General features: G+C 37.0%; 1 protein-coding gene across 1 annotated transcript; it reads right to left on the bottom strand.

Annotated features, from left to right (window-relative positions):
- Nucleotides 1–3,012: 3,012 nt before the first annotated feature.
- Nucleotides 3,013–14,605, bottom strand: SLC7A9 (solute carrier family 7 member 9). Its single transcript, XM_053952996.1, has 12 exons — nucleotides 14,501–14,605; nucleotides 13,112–13,259; nucleotides 11,930–12,172; nucleotides 11,244–11,369; nucleotides 10,804–10,903; nucleotides 9,389–9,433; nucleotides 8,869–8,992; nucleotides 7,042–7,145; nucleotides 6,173–6,269; nucleotides 4,766–4,915; nucleotides 4,047–4,221; nucleotides 3,013–3,134 (listed from the first exon to the last, which is right to left on the bottom strand). Exons 1-12 carry the CDS (start codon nucleotides 14,603–14,605, stop codon nucleotides 3,070–3,072), a joined length of 1,482 nt encoding a protein of 493 aa, XP_053808971.1. The 3' UTR covers nucleotides 3,013–3,069.
- Nucleotides 14,606–16,098: the final 1,493 nt, after the last annotated feature.

The following is a 16,098-nucleotide window of genomic DNA, read 5'->3' as shown; positions in this document are numbered from 1 at the left end:
AGGGATACCACACTCTTCAGCCAAGCCTCTAATTGGGGCATCTTTGTTAAATATGCTAATTTGTAAGGTCTATAAGTTGTATACACGTGATCTACCATGTGTGTGCATTGCGGCGCACTCCGCCTTGGCGAAGTGGTGCACCATAAGGATCCTTATTAAAATATGAGGTAAAAACCCTTAACCATGTCTGGCTCTTAATTTTTAGGTCCAAGGAAAAGGCATCAGTGCAAGCTAGATTTTGAGCAGGGAAGATCATTTTCAGCTGACAGCCCTGGTCCTAGAAGAGACTGGTGCTATGCACTTTCCTTCCCAGCTCTAGGATGTGTGGCCTTTGGGCATGCCTGCAGTCTGAGTCTAAACTGAAAGGTTTCCTGCTATGGCTCTGTGAAAGAATAAAATGAAAGAATAAAAGGAAAGAATAAAAGAAAAGAATGTTTCTCCACTGCCTCTTTGAAGATTAAAGTTGCCTCTAACAAAAACTTTAGAAAGTGCTTTGTTTTTTAGAAAATGAGGCACTCTGTTGAAAGTTATTCCTAGAACTCGTGGTTGATACACTAGGCTTGCTAATACCATCCTTCGGATACAGCAGGTGAGAGCAATAACTGCTGATGCATTAAACAAGCTAGCAGCAGAATTTCTATACATGAGGCGAACAAAAAACAAATTTCTGATATACCGAGTGAGCTAGCAGTAAACTTTTCCATACATCCAGTGAGCCAATGAACCTTGTGGACATGACAATTGTCACTCTCAAAACTCTCCCTAAGCAGTCCCCAGTGCCATTCCATTTGGATCCTGACTGTGAGACTGAAGGCTTAGGATGGTACCTAGAGCTGAGAAGGAAAGTGAAAATAGCAGGGTGCGTGCTGGGAGTTTCATGGGTTCCACTGAAATTGTAGGCAGCAAGAGCTTTCTCAGCTGGCATTTTGTGAGCTCTGTTTTTGCCAGATGTTTTCAAGTTTGTAGAAGGACTCTGCGAGAGTGAAAAGCTTTGTTGGAAGAAAAGATTTCGTGTTGCCATTTGAGTGTGGTGCAAAGAAGAGTAGGGGAGGGGGAAGATCAGCAGAATCTTTTTGTGCTGGCACAGTAGATGCGAGAGCAGGAACGTTTCCGACCTGGCTCTGCCCTGGGGGTGGTTTCGAGCTGGGCTCGGAGCGTTTCGTTCTTTTGCGAGCCGACAGTGCCATTGTGTGGTTGCTGTGATGAGCGCTGACAGTGCCCAGGAAAAGCCAAGCGCTTTCCTGACCCGGCCCCGTTGGTGGGGGAGCGGTGGGGGAAGAGCTCCGCTGTGGATCCTGGCTCTTGGGCACTGACAGCATGGGATCCTGCATCTGGAGGGGAAGGAAGAGGAATCGTTTCATTGTTGGCTGTGCAGTTTATAGGGGGCAAAACAAAAGTGAATTCTAGTGCAGCCTCTTTCTCCTAGAACCCTTTCTTATGGGACCAGCAGCTGAATGTTCTTAGTTTTGTTACTAGACTCCGTGAGACTGAAAGTGCATGAGGGTGCAGAGGGCGGAGTGCACAGACCTGTGTGTGCTGCACTTCATAAACTGCAAAGAGAAAGTGAAGGCCAGCACTTACTTTTGTTCTTGCACCTTTGGACAGGGAGCAATTGCTGGACAGAGCAACTTTAGAAGCTGGGCTTGGCAAGGACAAATGAATGTGACAATACATGCAGCAGATGGTAAAGTGCATCACTCCACGGGGTGTGTTGCTTTTCACATAATGCGAATTAAACGTGGAGACAGCAACCATTTGCTGATCAGGCACCTTTTTTGACCAGTATTTCTATTTGGTACAGTTAGTTTAGGTTCAGGAGCTCTGCATGATTTAAAGAATGTGATAGTACATAGTGTGAAAGGAGCTCATAGCCCCGGTTTGCATGGTGGTGTTGATGTCCTTCGAAGTGAATGTGAAACTCAGCAGCCATTTACTCCTCTTTTGTTTCCAGATTAAGATTATGGAGCTGGGCTCGGTGAGAGAGCAAAAAGGTAAAGGTGTATGCAGCTGAAATCAAAAAACATAACACCAATGTCTGTTGCACAGTTTAAAGCTGCATAGGAAAAATTATGCTCAGCACTGACTTTTTTTTTGTTCTAGGACCTTTTTTTAAGGCAGCAGACTCCGAATGTCTCTCTGTGAGACTGACATTATAGCATGCAATATCCAGCTTCAAAGACCGATGTTTTGATAGCTAATATTTGGTCTAAGAACCTGAGGATAGAGCTAGTCTGGTGTTAATGTGATTTTTGTCCTTTCTGTGATGCTGTAAGAGCTGTATCATTCTTTCCATAGTGTCATCAGAAGCATCTTGACGCTGTTGCTGCTAAGTTTTGCCATCTTCATAACTGAAAAGGTTTTTTGATTAATTTTGTATGGAAAATCATGCTATAAAAAACCAGTGTCCATAAAGGAGACAGAGGAGTCCTGGAACTTCATTTGGATAATGGCAGAGTCCACCGGAGCACATGCCCACAGTTGTTTCTCTGTTGAGGTTTCAGAGGGCACAGCCTCCTTTCATCCCAAATTCCCGGCCACATGCTGCCCTCTTCCTTTCCCCATTGGCTGAGGTGCTTGAAAGGTGCAAACTTCCCCAACCACCTACCCCATATCCCCCTTGAACCTGGCATTTCCCCCCAAAGTTCCCAAACTCAGCCTTGTGCAGACCCCCGTCTGTTTCAGGACTCAAACTGTCTGGGCTCTGTAACAAACCTGTGGCTCGAAGTTGGTAGAGACATTGACACCCATTTCAAAGACATTAACACCCATGGAATTGGTTGTAAAAACATTAAAACACATCTTTACTAAAAATTGTAATTCCAAAAGCAAGACACCATGATTTACTAACAAACAATTAGTTTGTTAGTAAAACCAGCTTTGCTGGACACTGTAGTCTGGCTTAGAAATCTTTTATTTTATATATTTGATGCCTTGAAGTACTGAAGTGTTGCAAAACTAATACACCAGTAGGAACATAACAATTTAGCAAATATATATCTGTGCCAAACTAAATTGAATATACTTCAACCAGTACAGCACTTAAGAGCAACCTGGTGGGTATAAAATACTTCATTCAGTAACTTCCTCTTCTGGAACAACTTCCAAAAGCATCTGGAGGTGCATAGTGATGGGCTCTGAGGAAAAGATTTATTGTTAGAGGCTTATAAGAGAACTTTCAGTTCAAACTCTTAAGTGAGAAAACTATCCTTCTGTGTAGTTGGTTTTTTTTATCTATATTCCTATTTCAAAATGAAAAATAAAGCGTGAGGAATAAACAGTCTTAAGATCCAAACTACAGCATTCCACATTTCCAAACTTCCGTTAGAGTACAATGCTTCCAATTGCATAATTAATATTATAATTAATTACAATTATTACATTATAATTAATCATCCTGGGGATAAGAGAGACAGATTATAGGTTTTTTAATGTCTGTAGAACTATCAGTGCTGTTGTATTCAGCTAATTCCAGTTAGCCTCTTAGAAGTACCTATGTATCCTGTTTTACCTGAGATAATATCAGTTTCTCTAGGGACTATGCAATCAGTTGATAAATGGTCATGCTGGGTTCTTGCAGCTTTCACTGTACACAGCCCTGGGATTATTTTTTTATCTTAATGCTGTTAATATTTTCTTTAGTAAGGATAGTAAAATTAATAATCAGAGGTAAAAGCCCAGCGTTTGGTGGCATAAGAATTTGTCTGCTAATCTTCGGTTAATTGCTAAAGCAATGTTTGGAAATACAGATAACTGAAAAACTAACTCTACAGATTAATTAGTTCTGTTTCTCTGTGCTACTACAGTGATATGTTGTTTTTTGTGAATTCAGTTTAATTTTTCCTCAAGTCAGACATTACTTCTTTTCAACAGGAAAGAGTGAAATACAGTCTTCAGTAAAGCCCACTGCATGCTAGGGAAATTGCTTCCCTCCACATTCTGCTCACATGCTTTAGAAGGGATTGACAAGGTACTGAACTTTATTATACTAATTAATCTCAAGTTGAGCAAATGTTGAGTTTGGAGCCGGCTACCTGAGGTATACTTACTTGATATTTTTTGTGCCCAGCTGAATTTTAAATGAACAAAAAGTGCATAAACTATAAGTCCACTAAGTATAAATAAAGTACAGTACAAATAGGCCAGTTCAGGTGCACTGATGATTGGTGCCAATACCAGTAAAATTGACACCAGTGTCACTATGACAGGAATGATGATGGGTATCTGCAAGATACAAAGAATAAAATCACTTCTTCATTCTTTAGCTGTTTTTACAGAAGTTGCCTGTATGAAAGAATATTTTTATTGCCTTATGCATTTTTTTTTACTTTAAAATTTTCTGGAATCAGATGGGGCAACTGAAGGAGTAGCAGAAATATGGGCAGGGAAAACTCTTCTGCCAAATTATTCACTAATATCTCTTATTTCAAATTGCAGTGTACACGTTTGTATTTTAACAAATGTGGGAACTGACTTACATGCAATGACCTGGGGTCTTATTTTGGATATTCTTTCAGTGGTAGTCTCTGAAAATTTGGCTTGTGCCCTGTGGTCTGTGCAAGTGAAAATGCAACTGGGAAAATCAACTTTTCCCAGTCCTTATGAGCTTAGTCCTAGTGCAGATCTTCTGTTAAACGGCTGGATTTCAGGTAAGGGGAATAAAAAACAAGGATGCTGCCCAAAGGTGCTGTTTGAATAGCCAGATATATTTAGTGTGAATTCATGGTACAGCATCTATGGAATGGAGGAAAAGCCATACAGAACTTACCCTGATAGGTCTCTTGAGTTCCTTCCTTGTAAACCTCATAACAATTAGTGCAAGTACAGTTAAACCATAAAATATCCAGACTGCAAAACTAAAGTAATTTATGAGTGAATCAATGTCACCAGGAATAATATAAATAATAGTGATGGCCCCCTAAAAATGAAAACAAAAATTAGTGTAGTCTATTATAGAAGAAGGCTGAGTTTTACTTCTGTTTCAATACAGCTGCATGTGTAGTGTTCCAGAGTATGAACTGTGAATGCTTTTGCTTAAATATTTGGGTTTAAGTGTATTGCAGCACCTTTAAAGATTGTGACTGCTTCCTGCCTACATGTGGTTATTTTTGTGTGAAATCTTAATTTCATTTTAAGTCAAAATGCTTATAATTTTTATGCATTAATCTGTTTTATTGTTGACTGACTATCTTGAAGATACAAAAGATATTTTTAGGGTTTTTTATGTTACTGGAATTGAAAGGAATGAGGAGGAGGTGTCTTTACAAACAAACTGTGGGCCTGAGGGCAGATAAGGCCAGATACAGAAACGTGAAAGAAGCAATGGGCAGAACCATAAATTCCATAGGAATTCCACTAATTGACACAGACTGTTACTCACTCAAGACTGTGCTACATCTCTGGATTTAGAGAAAAAGAACAGAGACATAAGGAGAAAGAAAAAGCAGGGAGGCACACATTAGAAAGGTGTGTATTTGGTGATGTGGGAAGTTTGTACCCCTTAAGTACCTCAGCAAATGGGAAAAGAGAGGGAAATGTGACCAGGAAATGAGGATAAAAAGGAGGCTGTGTCCTCTAATAATTTGAGAGACACCAGGGGAAATGCCCCATGGCCTCTCCCTTTATGCAAATAAAGCTACGGGACTCCTCTGTCTCCTTTTTGGACATAAACTTCCAGTGTTTGTGCATTAATTTTCCTGGCAAGATTGAACAGATCTTATTTTGCCTTGAAGATAAATGGGTAAAATAAAAATAACAACATGTTCTAGATTTATTCCTAAATGTATGTACTGACTGGAGTTTTTTTAGTGAGATGTAAATTTTCTACATAGAGGAAATATTCCTACAAGGAGGAAACAGGGTAATGATAGCTTGCTTGCAAGCATCTTGTGAAAGAATTCCCTAATATTAATCATTCATTTAAGTTTTTGTTCTCATGCAACTGATTCTTAACCATTTTGATTTTTAAAGTCCAGTTCTGGAATGAATATATTCAAATTAGAGAAGCTGGGGGTTTTATGCAGTCTTTTTTCCAAAAAGCATTTAGCAATTTTCTTGCCTAGATAGTTAATGACAGGTGTCAAAACTGCTTGTAAGAAGCTGTGAAAGTATGTATTACTGGAGAATTTTTGGTGATAGATGATAATTATTTTTGTGTATTTAAATCTATACTTACATAAAATATGATAGCAGGGGCTGGTGTTAAGTGCTTAACACTAATGTAAGACAGTATCTTTAGCACGTGCCCTTCACGACCTGCAACATAAACAAGTCTGACAAAACAAAAACAAGGCAATGCAGTTAGTGTGGCACTAGACTTTAAACAGTGTTACTAAAAGTAGACATCCAACTAATTTCACCAGTATTTTCTCTGATATACATTGGGATTTAAAGAGTATTGTAGCAGTTAAAAACAAGGGAAGTTAAATAACCAGTATAAAGCAGTGAAGTAAAACAAATTCTGAACAGTATTTAAATAGTGCACTTGAAACTAATTTCAGAATCATTATTTTGCACATATAATTGAAAATTATTTTGGGAAATGTTACCGACTGTGTCCCTTTTAATTAAATATTTCATTTTTCATGTGTTTCATAGCAAAAAGTTCTATTGACAACCTTTTGTCAAAAAGTGGTCTTTACAGCAGCATTGTATTCAGATGCTTTTGAAATCTTAAAATATTTTAAATAGCAAATGGAAGCACTGAACAGCTGGTAGAAAGGAATAGCTTCTCAGTTACCTTTGCTGGTGTAGTCATGTTTTTACTGGTAACTTTTAAGTGTTTAATTCTCGGCTTTAAAATGGATGAGAGATTAAAAAAGCCTTTTGTGCTATTGAATTAAGAAAAGACCATGTTTTCTACTTTTTCAAACCTGAATAGCCACTGTTTATTTTTTGAAAATTAAACAATAGAGCTAGATTTACAGGCAATTTCAAATTACATTTTGTGTAATGTGGATCAGAAGAACGTCCTTATGTACATGTATATAATTTTTTCCATCTTTCAAAAGCTTTCATGTGAAGATGTTTAGAATGGGGACTTACCTGCCTGCAGTAAAACAGGTGCCATTGGCAGATCCAAGGGTCGAAAATACCACAAAGAGAGGAACTATCCAAGAGGCTGGATAGAGGACTCTATCTCCAAATGTCTGGGAAATGGGATTAAAATTAAGCACTTTTGTCATATTAACTACCATTTAGTATATTCATTAATGTTAGAGCCTCTTTGTAAGTAAAGTAAATGGGTATCTGAGCTATGTTACCAACAAAACCATGTTGTATATTTTATGTAGCTGTTAAAGAATGCTCTGCCAAATTAATTCATTGACCACTATAAAATGAAGTATTATTGTCATGATGTTTAAGATACAACATCTATAGGAAACATTGGAAGGCAGATGTAAAAACTACACAGAAATTAAATTCTGTTGAAGACACCTGCTCTGGGATGTGTCTGCAAAGACAGAAGGAAGGAAGATGGCATTGCTGCAGAGCACTGTCCATGCAGAAAGCTGTTTTCAGCCTCTCTGAAAGGAGTAACATCAGTAGTGACAGCGTGACAGCCTGAGCCTGGGGGCAAACAAGGACAAACTCCCTCTGGTCTTTCACTACATTTGAGTTTTCACCTGTGGTGTCGTTTGTTAGTTGCTGCTGTAGATCTCAGGTAGGTTCATTGACCAACAGCAAATGAATTTGAATTTAAATGGTTTTGACAGGTAGGTTTAGATTTTTAGTTGGGTTGTTTGGATTTTTTTTTTTTTTTTTTTTTTTGTAAGTCAAGCATGAAGAGCTTTGGTTTTGCAAAGTCTGACATCAGTGATGTTTCTTGGTCCACAAGTAGGGCACTCAAAGGCTACTTACAGCTGTACAGACCTCTCTGCACAGGGCACTCCTTTTGTTGTGCTGCCTCTGCTCAGAGCCAGCGCTGAGGTTTTGTTAATTCAGTGTCATCAGTTCAGTGCTAGCTGCTGTGTTGTTCAGATCGTAAGTTTAAAGGTGTATTGAAGAGGACCAGTTCTTGTACAAGTTTTAACTTCCTACATTCTTTGCTGTACCTTTTGGTGCAGACAAGCTGCTGAAATGCACAGAAGATCTAAATTTTAAAAGCTTTTCTTTAAAGAAAAATTTTAAGCATTTCAACAGTACTGCGCTTCTTCACTGGGCTAGATTGTATATTTAAATGCTGGTCACATACTGTTTGTTTTCCCCAAAAACTAGCATTAGGAAAATTGTTGCAGGACCTCAACAGCTGTTTCAGACACACAGAAAATTTACTGAGTGGAACTGAAGGGGCAGATGTATTTTTTATGGTTTCAGAAACTTCTGTAATTTCTACTTTTACCTGAAAGAGTATGTCTTGCAAAAATGTAAAAATCCTATCTTTCAAATTTGTTTAGGAAAAAAGCCCAAAAAGAATAAGGTGGAAGTGAATGATGGACTATTTGCTGTTATCTCCATAACAACAAACTTTGATCTACTGTCATTTGGCATGTGCTTCTTTCTCAGAAATACTGGAAAGACTGAAAATGGCAAAGCAACTGTCAGATGTTATTTCTCTTTCCATCTTTTTGATGCCTATGGAAAGCAGTCACCCTCTGACCTGCAATGTTTACAAAATGTTTGCTGAAGACCGCATTACTTTTGCTTCCTCCTTTTATTCCCATTTGGAGATGACAGAACTACTCTTTCAGTTAGGCATTACTGAAATTTTAGATTAAGAAATGATAGTAGATAATGGGGGGAAAGGTGGCACTAACAGCTTAGACTAAAATTAATTTTATCCTACGAAAAATTAATGGAACTTAGTGACTTAGATGACTTCAATGCACACAGCCTTCTTCAGATGTTCTATTACAAAATTAAGTAGCTTACCACAGCAACTGCCTGGGACTGCAGGAGCTCTGTTGAAGTCATCACGGTGAAATAGGAAACGTTTATCAGAACGTAACAAACCGTGACCAAGGGGATTCCAATAATTATAGACAGTGGTAGATTTCTAAAGAATGGAAAAGTAAGACCCCATCAGCATTGCTGTATCACTGGCACAGTTGTCATAGTAAACTGTGGATTCTTACTTTTCCTGATATGCTCTTTAGGTGTATTTAATAGGGTTTTTTGTTTGTTTATTTGGTTTTGGTTGCTTTTGTTTTTTTTTTTTTTTCTGTAGAGCTATGGAAATCAGGATTGTAAAAAAGGAAAAATACAAATTATGCAAAGATACAAAGCCTGTAATAACAATTAGCTAATTAGCTTTGTCTGCTAGTGCTCAAACCTTGAATAATAGAATATTAGTGCTTTTATAAAACAAACCAAAATATACGCTTGCTTATAGAAAAATATATAGGGTTTGATTTCTTGCCAGTAAAAACACTGCTTTCCTACACAGTTTTACCTGTAAGGATTTTTAAGTTCTTCTGTGATGTAATTGAGTTGATTCCTGGAAGGAAAAACATTCATAGAGTATTTCAGCAGTCAGGGGTTTAAATACAACTATATTATGAGGTGAGGTGTTATTTCTTGTGCTATTGTTTTTAATATTTTCAGTTTAGAAAAGGAAAAAAAAAAGTAAAATCAATCTTTTAAGCAGGACAAAACCTATGTGAGCTTCTTATCCAAAAGTCAGCCTCTTGATCCACCATCTCTTTTTGCATTATCTCTAGTATCTCTGAGACTCTAAATCTTGGATAAAATATCCCAGAATAATCAAACAAAAATTTGGCAGACATCCTAGGATTTACAAGATTACCTTCCAACTTCAAGCTTTGCAGTATCTGAGTCTTTTCAAATAGAAGCACAAGTGTGCTGAGGGCAAAGAGAAAAGCAAATCTGCTGGTGTTCCACGGTGGTTCTGTAAGTCAGGCTGCCTTTAGAAAACAGGCATGAAAACCTTTTTAAGGATTATACCCATCTGAATTATCATTTCCAAATATGCATTTTTGCTTGAGCATGTAGAACAGTTGAAACAAGGTTTTTATATTCGTCCACCCTGAAAATCTGAAGAGTTAGTATTTACAGTTCAAAGGCAAATTTTCAAATGTTAGTGCCTGGGGGTTACATACACAAACAATTATTTAGGGATCAGCTTCTTTGCCCTCTTAAAAAGTCCATATGAATGCCTGAATTAGCAGACTTACATGCCCGAGTTGAGATACTCAAGCTTGGAAACAACCTAAAAAAAGAATCTATTTAAAATAAATTCAGTTTCAAAAGCTTTTAAATGGGAATTGCTATGTGGTAGATCAAGATTATATTCTTACTTGCTTCCAAAGCACTGACCTATATACAGACTTTTGCAGTTTGTACATTTAAGAATAACAGTGGATTTGTGCCAACAGAGCTCTATGCCAACTGACATTCCCTAAGAAAAAATCTGCAAGTTGAGCCTTATAATTTCTGACACAATGCTCCTTTTTATGTTCTCCTGTACTAATCAAACACCACTACATATTTCACAAGAAATGGAATTTCATGGGGTAACCTGCAGGGAAAGCTATTTTGTCTTACACAATGGAATTAAACTGTTTTATATTCTCCTCATTACTGCATTGTCTAAGCACCTTCAGCACCAGAACAGTAGTAGTACTTTTGGGATCTAATAAATTTTCTTTCCCTAATAAACAGCAACTAAAAGAGGATGGAGTTCTGGTGGTTTTTTAAACCAAACTAGTGTTCTATCTCCAGAATTCATCAAGACATTCTTAATAACAAGTCAGTTGTTAACTTCTTCAGAGAGTTCAACAGAGAGAGAGAGTAAACCAATTAAAGGCTGTTAAACTGTAACTGTGAAGGTTAATAAAGATTTCTTACCATCCATCATATGCCCAGAGTCCATTATAAAATGCCAAACTTATAGAGCTAACAGAAATTTTACTGCCCTTGAAAGAATCCTTGAAGTTATCAGTTTTTCCTGCAAATAAGAGGAAGATTACTGATCAGTGTTGAAATTAATTCTTGTAATCCCCACCAGGTGAAAAAACATTCCAACTTACGTCTCATGTTCTGAAACTTTTCACTTATAAAATTAATACCCTTTTGTATTAATTGATCTGTAGTGTTGCATTTTGCACCCATCCCCCTTCTCTGAAAGAAAATGCCATGGTTTCCAAGAGAGGCAGAACTAAAACCCTGAATGAAGAGACTCAGGGCTGTGCCTCATTTCTGTGTCACTTCTGTCAGTGGGGAATTTTTAATGATCATAGCAAAAGCTAAAATAATTTTTTCAAATAACATATAATTTATTTTATTACCTTGTGCAAGGAGAACAATTCCACTTACAATAATGACTGCGACAATGATCATTTTAGCAGCTGTGAGAAAATTCTGGAGGTAACTTCCCAGCTTCACACTCAGTGAATTCACAATTGTAATTACCACTAAAAGAAATCAAATTATAAATTTTTGCACTGTTTTTCAGAATATAAAGAAAATTGCCACTCCCCTTATTTACTGTACTGCTTTTCTGTCACACTTTTTGTCTATATTATATACAGTTTTTACTTATGGTGTTTGGATAACTTTTATAATAGTGAGGAAAAACAGATTTATGAATTGGATTTTTATAGTATACCTGTAATAAAAAACATTTTGAAGTTGCACAGCATTCTGATAAATAAAGAAATAGTATTTCAACTGTTATTTTTTCTTCCTTTTCTGCTAGAGATAAGCGTTCATTATACAGATGTATCTATCATCATGAAGAATAAAAAAAAAGCTCTGATTAAGAAAAAAAAAACATTTTTACACCTATCCTTTTAATGCTGTTTCATTCGTTACTGTGGGAAGGACTCACTGGACTGTGTCTTTACGATTTCTGGTGTCTTTGTGCAGATGAACATAAGGCAGTTTCAGGGCACTGAAGTGCACTTGTTGACAGGGCCAGACCCAAGTCACTGTGCAATTTTGGATCTGGTCTGCCCGAAAGTGTGGCTCTTACCAATGGCAGCTGCTGCCAGGCACTTGATGACAGCTTGGGGTGGATCACAGCCTGGGTAAAAAGGAGCTGAGGCATATTCCGCAAAGCTGAGACAGATGATTGCAAAGGAGCTGGGTTTTGTAACCAGTAAGCTTGTCCAAGAAAACAAAAACGCTGGAATTGGGCCAAATGCCTCCATGAGGTAGGGGTATTCTCCCCCAGACTTTGTGATCATTGTACCAAGCTCAGCAAAACAAAGTGCACCTGAATAACAAGAAAAGCAGGTTTAGTTCATGCACTTTTGAACCTGGGACTGCTTGAACTGATGATCACTTTTTAATAGGTGGAAAAGTGAAGGAAAATGATCTGTACAGTGTACCATTACTCTCTTGATGTTTCTGTATATTTTACTGTATATGCAAAATAAAATTTTAATTACTTGTGAGCAATTGAAAAAAATACCCTGAAATTATTCAGATGCAGTCTAAAAATTACTACCATTGATATTTCAGACTTCACCAAAACCAGTACAAACAAACATTTTGATTTCATTCGATTTCTGTTTAAGAAATGAACATTATAAGAAGCATTTAAGTGAGATCTGCGCTGGCTGACAGCTTTTTGGAAGCTTGAAAAAACAGACTTTCTGCACAATTTTGAAATAAAATGTCTGCTAAGGTCAACATTAAAGTACAGTGATACTTCCTGTTCTATTGCTATATGTGGAATCTTGAATTAAGGGTTTTCTTGTATGCTGCCCCACTTGATAAAATGCTCAAAAAATTCTTTGTTTTACTTCTTGAAATATTTTGAGGTGCTTAGTGCTAAATTTTCAGATAATAGAATTACAATTACAGAAGTAGAAAGCTAGCAGAAAGTACCTAGCTCACTACCAGTAAATTTCACATATTGTCAGCTATTTAAGTAGAAAACTATTCTCTTTATTACAGTCAGCGGATGAAGCAGGAAAAACTAAAACTTTCTTTCAAAATAGAGTGTGATTTACAATTTTAAAACTTAATTTGTCCTGTATAAACACCACATTTTTAGTTTATGGTTGAGTACTCTATGCATACATAAAACTGGATTTAGTTGATTTTGGTCTAGGTGCTATAAGCTAATTTATGACATGAGAGTAGTATGCAGAAACAGCAGATAGGAAGATTTAAAGCAAAGATTCAGATTCTTTGTTGAGTTTTTTACCTAATGTTGCCAGAATTCCACAGGCTGCCCAGATGATTAAACAAGGACCCACAGCTTCAACATTGGCAAGCACTGATTTTGGAGAAACAAAGATACCTGAGCCAATAATTGTACCAACAATCATACAGATTCCACTAATGAGGCCCACCTTGAAAAAAAATGAGATGTTTTTGTAAGCAATTTCTAATAATTCACCAATTACTTCTCAATACTATAGAACTACAGTAATTGTCATTACTGACTGATTTTTATTTGCTTTCAATATATAAGTTCTATAAAGAAATATATTAAACAATTTTGCAAAGTTTCACTCTTCTTTCCAAGATCTGTATGTACCCTGTGGTGTACTCCTGCTGTTTTCAAAAGTAGATCTATTTGAGTTTTGCCTGCCTATTTCCTTTATTAAATTGTCTTTTGGACTATGTGAGTCTCAAATATAACCTTGACTGGGTGAACTTGCCCTTTCCTCTCTGATTAAGCAATGACATTCCTTTACAAGCACTTGATTAATTCTGAATTTTCGAAGATTGAGAAATTGTCTTTCATGGATGGAGTTTGGTTTTTTGGGGTTTTTTTTAGGTTTTTTTTTTGTTTTGTTTTGTTTTGTTTTGTTTTTGTTTGTGAGCAGCTGTTTTCCTCTCTTTGCTTTAAATATTTGTACCTAGGAATGGTGTTGATACTGCTAGGTGATAAGATCATTTTCGCCCAAATTTGTAGTGACCTACAATATTACATGAAACCACTGAAACTGAGGCATGTGTTATTAAAACAAGAGGCACGGGCTACTTAATATTTTCTGACAGCTATGGCTACTCTAATAGCATCAATATTTTTCCAGTCTTGGCACCAAACTAAAACCACATAGATAATCTTTTTCCAGGCTACTCAAATGAAGAGAAATGCCACTCCCTCCTGAGAGGAAGTGACACAACCGTTTTCTAAAGCATCTGTAATTTTCTGGAGGAGACAGATTGTCACTTGTCTTCAAGCACCAGTGCCTATTTTCTGGCTATAATCACTAACCAATTTTGAGAAACAATGAGCTGGACAACCCACTACTACTTCTGAAAAGTACATGTGGGAAAAAAAGTTTATGAAATGCCTCAGTTAATCAACTTAGAGTAAGTCTTTGAATTGTTTTTATATCTGATAACTTCAATGACATATTCTTGGGGGTTTAGTCTCTTTGTATCAGAGCTATTTAACTTCAGTAACTAGCTCTTTCTGAAAATGCAAACCAAACACATTCTTGAGATATTAGGATATTTTTGCTAAATTGGGACACAACGGTGGGTTTTGTATGCTGATGCATATGCACAAATATCCCCTTCTGCCTCCCTCTGCCAACCCCTGACACACGGACCAAAAAGGGAAAAGAAAATGGTTTGCCTGCTTTTGTAGGTTCATCGTTTGGGGCTCATGACTCTGAAGGGATTGTCTGTCCTCTCTTCCTTTGTCCTCTCCTTTTCTTTTCTTCAAGCTTTCTTCACCCATTTGTTTTTCTCGTTGAAATTTCTAAGGAAATAACAACAAAATCTTACTCTAGCATATCAATGTTGCTTGACTTCTGCTGATGTATGTGGGTACAAAATAGTGCAGGTAAATATTACCAGAAAACAAACACATGCACACACTTGCTCGTAGGAAGAGGACTTCCATTGAATTACCTGCTCAGAGAGGAAAACGAAGAGGAGAAGTGATGTCAGCTTCACCTCCTCCTCTGGCTTGCTGTGGGTTTTCCTTATACCCACCCGGGAGGGAATGTCTGTGTCTTCTTACATTCAGTTTCCAGGATGTCCTCACTGGAACGATCAAGCTTTTATAGCCAGTCCTTCCTTTGAACTCCTCCAAAGGTCCAGACAGATTTTATCTTCCTCCCAAATTTCTTCTTATCTAGGAGAACTTCTTTCCATTCTTCATTAAATCAGGCCTTGCCTCAGTTCCTTGGAGATGGAAGCATCTGCTAAACAGAGTGTGGGTTACTAGAATGATCTATTTAGCAGCTCTTTGCCTCAGAAAGAGTCACCAATCTTCTCTGTGTTGATTCAGGGTGAATGTCTCCCATTCAATGTTTTGTCCTTTTTAGAACTGGAATGTAAAGAGTTTGTTTTCAAATTGAAATTTACACTTACGATTTTTTTTTTTTTTTTTTTTTTTTTTTTTTTTTTTTTTTTTTGTGAGGATTTTGCTTGTTTCCCCTAGTATTGGTCTAAAATACAATCTGAGACAGTGGAGGAAATTGATTGGGTTACATCCTGAGTCTCTAAAGTAGATTTAGTCAAAAGTCTCTTTTCTCCTAAGACTCTACAACTATAATAACTTGAATTTGAATGCTGAAGATCCTTATGCTTTTATACAGATGGTAACTCTGGAAAGCATCAGGTTTAGGAAACATAAGTTGGGGTTTTTTTGTAAATTAAGTAGTAACTGGCTACAAAAACTGCAGCGTTTGAAATTGACAGAACACGTATCTCAGTATTGTTGGTCTTCAGAAACATTTAGGCTATAAAGTCATCAAGTTTATCTTCTGAATTATAGATTTTTAAAATAATCATAACGAATCTAACTTTAAACCTATGATGGAAAGCTGCACACATGAAGAATGCAGGGCTTGGGTGGCTGAACTTCATTGTAGCTTTGTGCCCAACGGCTCTTTTAAAGTCATGTATTTAGACTGCTTCAATCATTACCTTTAGCAATTCTTGCTTTCACTTACCTTATTTATTTATATTTGTTTGGTGTTAATCAGGTCCAGGAATCCTTGCCAAGTGTATTTCTCCTGTTAGATTTCCCAGCCAGTTACAAGCAAGGCATGTCCATGTCTGAAACCAGAATATGAAGAAGGAGCAGCAGCCTAAGTACAGAGGTTATAAAAGGTAATCATTAAACCCATTCTCTGCCAAGAAGTTTTGAGTTAGGGACCACAGATAAACCGATAGTCCAATTAGTTTATCTTTAAAAACAAGAAAATCTATCCTTGTTCCTTT

Source organism: Vidua chalybeata, chromosome 11, assembly GCF_026979565.1.
Source record: "Vidua chalybeata isolate OUT-0048 chromosome 11, bVidCha1 merged haplotype, whole genome shotgun sequence".
NCBI classification, from domain to species: Eukaryota; Metazoa; Chordata; class Aves; order Passeriformes; family Viduidae; genus Vidua; species Vidua chalybeata.
The sequence above is the reverse complement of the archived record's forward strand: the minus strand, read 5'-3'. Positions and strand labels throughout refer to the sequence as shown.